The 7,571-nt window shown below is 41.0% G+C and overlaps 1 protein-coding gene across 4 annotated transcripts in view; it reads left to right on the forward strand.

Annotated features, from left to right (window-relative positions):
• Riox2 (ribosomal oxygenase 2) overlaps nucleotides 1-7,571 on the forward strand; it is a 23,045-nt gene that overhangs the window by 8,432 nt on the left and 7,042 nt on the right. For all 4 annotated transcript variants that reach the window (XM_055594356.1, XM_055594382.1, XM_055594373.1 and 1 more), the window contains exons 3-5: nucleotides 635-754; nucleotides 1,721-1,849; nucleotides 4,782-4,885. In XM_055594356.1, the coding sequence (XP_055450331.1) occupies nucleotides 635-754; nucleotides 1,721-1,849; nucleotides 4,782-4,885 (353 nt within the window). The remainder of the gene's footprint in view (nucleotides 1-634; nucleotides 755-1,720; nucleotides 1,850-4,781; nucleotides 4,886-7,571) is intronic.

Raw genomic sequence — 7,571 nt, forward strand, 5'->3', positions numbered from 1 at the left:
TCATTCATTCATTCATTCATTCATTCATTCATTCATTCATTCATTCAGGCTGGACAGTGCCGTCTTAGAGCTGGAGTTAAAGGCACACAGTGGGGAGCCAAGCTCAGCGCCCCTGTCTGTGTGGCAGGCCCTTTACTGGCTTAGTTACTTGCTAGCCCCTTGAATACTTCTTTTTCCATAGTCTTTTCCCAGCTCCATAAATGGAATCAGTAGCTCATTGATCAAGTCAAACATGTTGTTTCTATTTTCCTCCTTTGTTGCAGAGTCCTCTCTACTTCTACAGTGTCTCCACCCTTTCCTTTCTCCTTGGCGCTGTGAACACTTTGTTCATTCCTTGCTTGTGCTGCTTAATCAGAAGCTTCCAGATAAGTCTCTAATTTCTGCAGTCCCTTCTATACCCCAAAGCCAAAGCAAGCTTTTAAAAGCATAAATTGAATTGTTTCTTGCCAGTCTGTCATTTACCTGCTCACATCCGTTACCTGGAGTGCGTACACTGCAAAGATTCCTGAGGAACCTTGAGGAACCTTGTGCTGTTTAATTGTCTGGCCTATAATAATTGTAGAGCAGAGTCAGCCTAATAGACTTTGCTTTCTTATTTTCTGTTCACACCCCTTTTCTTTTTTCTTTGTCAAAGGATGAGCTTTGGAGGATCCAGGAAAAGCTGGAATGTTACTTTGGCTCCTTAGTCGGCTCGAATGTATACATAACTCCTGCAGGATCTCAGGGCCTCCCTCCCCATTATGATGATGTTGAGGTAAGCTGATGAGAGCCAGACTTGTTCAGTTGTCAGGGTTCACTTCGTTGCTCTCGAGGTCTCTTGGACCAGGTCTGTGGCTGTTCTTTTGTGTCCTCCCTGAAGAACCTTGTCTCAATGTTGGGGTGTGAAAGCATATGCCTGCAGACCAGATTTCTGCTCCTTCTCAAAGCAGGGTTATTGCTGCAGCCTTGTTGATGAAAGACTGAAATAGTCTTTAGGAATGGGATTTTTATCTATAAAAGAAAAATCGACTTAAAATTAAGAAGTAAAGTAAAGTGAGATCACAGTCCTTACATTTGCTTTCACTTTATCTATTTTCAGGCTGCCAACAATATGTATATTTTTTCCATGTCTGAAAGTCTTGGTGCAGCCTCAGTGAAGGGCCTGATTCCACTTAAGCCCTGGCATGTTGACAAGTGTTGATTTAATTCTTATGTGGCTTCCAAAGTTAACTCATTGGCTTGGATTTTTTGTAGTTTTATTTTTGTTCTTATACAAGGTGTGAACATGGATATAACAAAAGTTTCTTTTTATTCCTCTGAGAGCTATTTGATATTAACACATTGTCCAAAAGTGTTTCTTAAACATTCTTAATATAATATTAAGACAGTTTTAGTCAAATGAATAAAAAACTATAGTGTTTTCTTATCTTCCTAGGCTTATTGTAATATTTAAGCTTTGGGCCATTTACTTATATCAGATTTTTCTATCAGAGATTATGGCTTTCAGCTGCCTAGCTAGTAGAAAATTCAAAAGCTAGTGGAATATATAAAGAATCCAGCAATGTCTGAGACAGTGAAAAAAATTAAATATCTAACACCAAGAATCCTGTTTACCTGATTCAAAATTACTAGTAGTGGCAGCTTATGTCTGTGTATTATTTCTGATGCATGTTCTAGAAGCTTTTTGCCCACCTGTTGTCAGGAAGCTTTCTGATGGTCTCTGGTGTGTGGCTTCTTATAGGTTTTTATTCTGCAGCTGGAGGGAGAAAAGCACTGGCGCCTGTACTCCCCAACGGTGCCTCTGGCACACGAGTACAGTGTGGAATCTGAGGACCACATTGGCACACCAACACATGACTTCCTGCTGAAGGTATGGGAAGAGCATGGTGCACATCTCTACAATTGGTTATCTATTTCTATGACAAGTTCAGGCTTGTAAAGGTCCCCATGGGAATATATCCTGAGGGTTGTGGGTAGCCCTCACTCTAACCTACCAGATCAGGCGGCTTCCATAAGAGCTAAGGTAGTCTTGTATTCATTTTTCAAAATGTCTGTCTCCATGTATGATTTAGCTCAGCAGAAATAAGTTGAATTCAGTGAATCACCAACTTCTCTAGAATAAATGTGGAAGGTTTGGCCTTGGCTTGTTTTGTTTTGTTTTGTTTTTTTTACATTTAAGTCATAGTCAGCATGTAAGCAGAGCACAGCCAAGGATGCCTTCCTTGTCTTGGTAGAAATCCCAGTGCCACCTGTTTTCCTCCTGCTAGTGTAGCTCCTCCCATCCCAGCACAGAGTTTCTAGGTGAGTAGCTAGGAAAGTGCTCATGGCATCCTCCTCCAGTGAGCCAAGTAGTTTGACCATATGTTGCTTCCTTGGAGTCTTGTTGCAGTTAGTTTGGATAGAAACATAATGAGGCTCAGGTAGGAGAGGGTCTTGAAAAAAGGATATATAGAGATAAGAATAACTTCATAAATGAGTTACATACTTTTCTTTCGATTGACTTAGATCATTTCAAAGATTCTTATATTGTAATGATTTGTGTGTAGCTAATGTTCTCACTTTTTTTTTTTTTTTTTTTGCATCTTGAAGGTAAAGCTAGTGCCTAATTCATATCTGTGCCTCTATGTCTTTCTTGATTTTAAGATTTGCCTGCAAGTAGTTAGGCAGAAACAGTATCCCTTTCTGGATGGGTGCCTATATTACAGCAAACTTGAATAAATAATAATGGTTTTATGTATGTTTCATGAGTTGTCATGAGACAACAGCTCATTGGCCAAAATTCTGGTTTGCTAAATAGTTTATTGGAGCACAATCATACCCATTCAAAATGCATTGTTTTAATGTACTGCTCAATTCTATTGTGGCTCCTGTAAACCAAACATTGCTCAATAGGTCCCTTCAAATGAACTTGGAATAAAACACTGTGGCCAAGGTAACTAATAAAAGAAAGCACTTAATTGGGCTTGTAATGTCAGAGGAGTAGAGTTCATGATGGTGGAATGAAGGCCTAGTGGCAGGAACAGCTGAGAGCTCACACCTCAAACTGCAGACAGGCAGAGAGTACAGTGTGGGTGGCAGAAGGCTTTTGAAACCTCAAGCCTGCCTCCAGTGACACACCTGCAACAGGACCACAATGTCTTAATCTTTCCCAAGAAGCCACCAACTGGGAACCAGTATTCAGACATAAGAGCCTGTGTGGGCCATTCTTTTTCAAACCAGCACACTTGTAGTCAGGAGAAGTGGGTCTCCCGTAAGAATCCCAAAGTCCATATCAACCTTCCCACTCTTCTAGTTCTAGCCTATGTACTGGGTCTAGTGGGGGTTTAAGGATGCAGAAGTCCTTCTAGTCTCCTTGGGGTTGTGCCAAAGTTAGGGTTGAATTAAGCTGAAGTCACTTAGTTATAGTGCCCTTTATAAATTATATAAATCAGGAGATCATAATATTTAGTTTGCAGTCTGTGGGGATTGAAATATATAATTTTGATGCTTCCTTTACAATGAAATTCCTTTGATGAGATGTCTGTAAGTCTGTGTTAGCATAGTGGTTGTTGTAATAACACAGATTTAATTCATAATAGTCCCAGAGGTCAGAAGTCTTTAAGTGGCCTCACTGTTGGCAGAACTTCATTCCTCCTGGGGAAAATCTGCCTCCTTGTCTTTCCCGAAGAGCCTGGGGCCAAGTATTGAGATCTCAAGTATTGAAATTCTTGTGGTGTGAATGAAGTATATAGATGAAGACATCTGTCAGGGTAGCACAGAAATGATAAATAATGAGTGTAATTGTTAAAAAGTGTTTATTTGCTTGAAGTACTGCCATTGGTGTCATTCAAAGCAAACCAGCAGTCAAGCAAACCCTTAAGAATATATATACATATACACACTACATACATACCTACGTACTTACTTACATGCACATATATATATCCTACAAACTTACATGCATACACACACACACACACATTTTCTCTTGCTTTGAAGAAAATCTTTTACGTTACCATTAAGCTGATGTATTTGAGATCTGTCTCCCAGGCTCCGGGATTTTAAACAGATCTTGGTTGTTTATTGTAGTTTGAAAGAGGACGAGAGCAGCTCTCAAGATTCCTTCTCTTCTTAGACAGTTGCCAGACAGAATGTTGTAGTCTGGATAAGATGAAAGCAAAGGTAGCTCTGGGCAGCAGTAAGCTGAACAGAATGCTTTTGTCATTGGTTTAGGAGAGAGAAAAGGTACAAATTGGAGGTAGCTTATCCACAAAAACTACTACTTTTTAATTACATTCACATGCTTTGCTGGGGTAGGCTCTGAGGAGTACAGGGTAGGTATGATATAGATCCTGCCAAGGAGACCTAAAGAACATTCTCAAGAGGTGAGTACTACAGTGACTGTAATAAAATCATACCCCCATTGCTGCCCTAGCCCTTGGAAACAGCATTTTTTTTTTTTTAAACTTCTGAATAATACTATAGGCTGTGGGGCTGTTGTCCCTCTTTAGTGATAGAGAGACTAAGGCCAAGAACAGCTAAGCAGGTTGCACTGGTCCTATGACTGAAAGCCCTAACTTAACCAAACCCAGAAACAGGGTGTTACCTTTTTGGATCTCAATCCTGTGAGGGTAGTTTCAGGTATATCTGGTGTCACTTTAAAAATAAATACAATGACAGGCTCACAGATACCACCTGAGCCGGGCACACAGACTCCCTGGAATGTGTAGTGATTTCTAGAATGGAGAACTTAAACTCAAAACATGTTTATCTTAAAGCAAAAAGGACTACGCTGTATATTAACACTTCTTTTTTTCTTTTAGCCTGGTGATTTGTTGTACTTCCCCAGAGGGACCATTCATCAGGCAGAAACTCCTTCAGGTATAGGCCACTCTACGCACGTGACCATTAGCACCTACCAGAACAAGTAAGGCCTTTTGCTTCTTTCTTGGGGCAGCTCTGAGGTATGGCCCAAAGCAGCCACATACAGGATGTACCTACCGCTTATTCTGTGCTGACTCCCTCCATATTTATTTGATGTGTCTTCATGTGTGATTGTCCTGTCTGGATAGCCTGTGGACATCTTAGATCTCTCTCTCTCATAGATAGATAGATAGATAGATAGATACATACATACATACATACATACATACATACATACATACATACATACATACATACTGAAAAGTAGAGCATAGAGGGTCTTTTAGAGAGGCAAAGCAAAGAAAAAATCTGTTGTAACTGGACTTTTGGCTACTTTATTGGGTTCTTTTTCGTACCACTCTTCTACACTCCAATCCCTTCTAACCCCCCAACACTGGGTAGGAGAGAAAGGTTAGAGGGGAAAGGGGGTGTTGAGCACATTTTTAAACTCTACTTTATTTGGAGTTCCTTAAAGCTTGTCCCTTCCAACCCCTCAACCCTAAGTAGGAAAGAGAAGGTTTGTGAGGAGAGGGGATGCAGACCCCTTTACTTTTCCCAGCTGTTTAGGGTCAGTGGGTTCTTTTAGGCCAATTCTCTGTCAACAGCAAAGGTAGCAAGCAGTCTCCTCAGCCTATATCCTTCAAGCTGCTGCACCACGAAGCATTTTTCTCATGTCTCTCTCAACTACTATACCAAAGGTTCCTGGTCTGTCCAAACTGCCACAGGGCACACTTGCTCTCTCTAGGCTCTCCTATTTATATCTCTCTGAGTCCTAGACCATGCCCCTTTCTATCCTATATGAGGTAGGCCATTACCAGCTGGCAAAAACCATGCCCTACAGGAGGCAATTATCAGCTGTTGTGAAAGTAAAGCCCAAACTAAAATCCCACACATGGGATTAAAACAAAAATATATTTACGTAACAACTGAGTTTTTAAAGAAACCAAAACTTCCGTCTACAAGGGGTGTTGATATCATTAGATTACTTCCTGCTGATTAGGGGCATTGAGTTCTTTGGGGCAAGGTTGATATTTGCTGACAGGATATCCTTTTTACTCTGTGCACGACTACTTGACAAAAAGAAACGACCACTTGACAAACTGAAGCAAACTGCAGTAGCAGGGGGAGCAGCAGCTACCCCTCTTAGGGCTCTGGTATTTGTATGCCCTCTGAAGAGTCCCCAGAATTCCAAATATAAACTCTACTTAGCTGGCAAAGTCATCTCCCTGCCAGAGCATGAGACACATTATAGTTAGCTGCTATGTAATCTGAGCAGCCTTATCTCCCACACCTGGAACAAAAACAAAAATCTAAATCACATAACATTTGTGTGTTTTGAAAGAAACTAAAATTCTCACTATAACCTATAGCTCATGGGTATATCACAGTTGGTTTGCAGAGAGACCATTGGAGCTTAGAAGGATATGCTCAGCTCAATTGGGTATCAGGGATGGGTTCAGAGAAGACTTGACATACAGCTGAGTGAGGCTTAATAGATAGTTAAGTAGTAAGGGTGGGTCATAAGGTCATGATAGGTAGAAGGCATTCTAGGATCAGTAGGCATCAACCTACTGAAAAGCAGTAACTTCTAAGGCAATTTAGTAAGTGTATGTCTTCTTCATTGGGACTGCTCTGCTGCTCACTCATGTTCAGGAGATTTACTGGGGGAAGTGGCGGCGTTCTGCCTGTGGTGGGGTTAGTGCCATTTGCACACAATTGGAAGGCCTAACTTTGTATTAGGCATCCGTTTTCCAAGGTCAGATGAGACTGGGCACATTCAGGGTGGTATGGCTGTAGACTAGATTTCCATTTTCAAAAGTACTTTGTTACTCTGACTAGGTAAAAACCAGAAATCTCTGAGGCCAGTCAAGATGAGCACGGGGAGATAGAGAGATGGCCCAGTGGTAAGAATGCTTACTGTGCAAGGATGAGGATGTGAGTTTGGATGTCAGCATCCATGTAAAAGAAAAGGAGTTTGGAATGGTGTGCATGCATCCATAAACCCAAGGGAGAAGAGGGTCACTTGACTGGGCTACCATCATGGCTCTAGGTTCTGCTAAGAGACTGTCTCAAAGGAATACAGCTGAGAGAGAGAGAGAATGGCATCAGTTGCCTTGGCATGCATGCACACAGTCATGTGCATATCATCACATTAACTGACATACGTACTCATGTATTTACACATGTGCAAAAAAAAAAAAAGAGTAGGGAAAATTTCCAGGCCAAAGCATCTGAACCTTAGCAACCACCTGGTAAATGTTTGTGTATATTCTGGTGCCCCACCATTACTGTCACACAGTTAATCCCTTACTTCCTAATTCTGCTTGGTGGGGAGCATTGGTGGTTCCATGGTAGAATTCTTGCCTTTTTAATTGTGCTTTTCTTTCATTTCTGTTTCTATTGCTATCTGGTTTCCTTTCTCTTACTTTTTTTTTTTTTTTAATTTCAGCTTTAAAGATAATTTTATTTTCTGTGTATTGAAATTTGGCTATGTGTATGTATTACATGTGTGCATAGTACCCTCAGAGGACACAGGAGGGTGTTGAATTCCCTGGAATTAGAGTTACATATAGTTGTGAGCTACCACAAAGTTGTGCTTGCAACCAAAACTAGGTCCTCAAGTTCTTTTAACCACTCAAGCCCGTGTGTGTGTGTGTGTGTGTGTGTGTGTGTGTGTGTGTGTGTGTGTG

This window comes from Psammomys obesus, unplaced genomic scaffold, assembly GCF_907164565.1.
Source record: "Psammomys obesus unplaced genomic scaffold, mPsaObe1.curated_primary_1811, whole genome shotgun sequence".
NCBI lineage: Eukaryota > Metazoa > Chordata > Mammalia > Rodentia > Muridae > Psammomys > Psammomys obesus.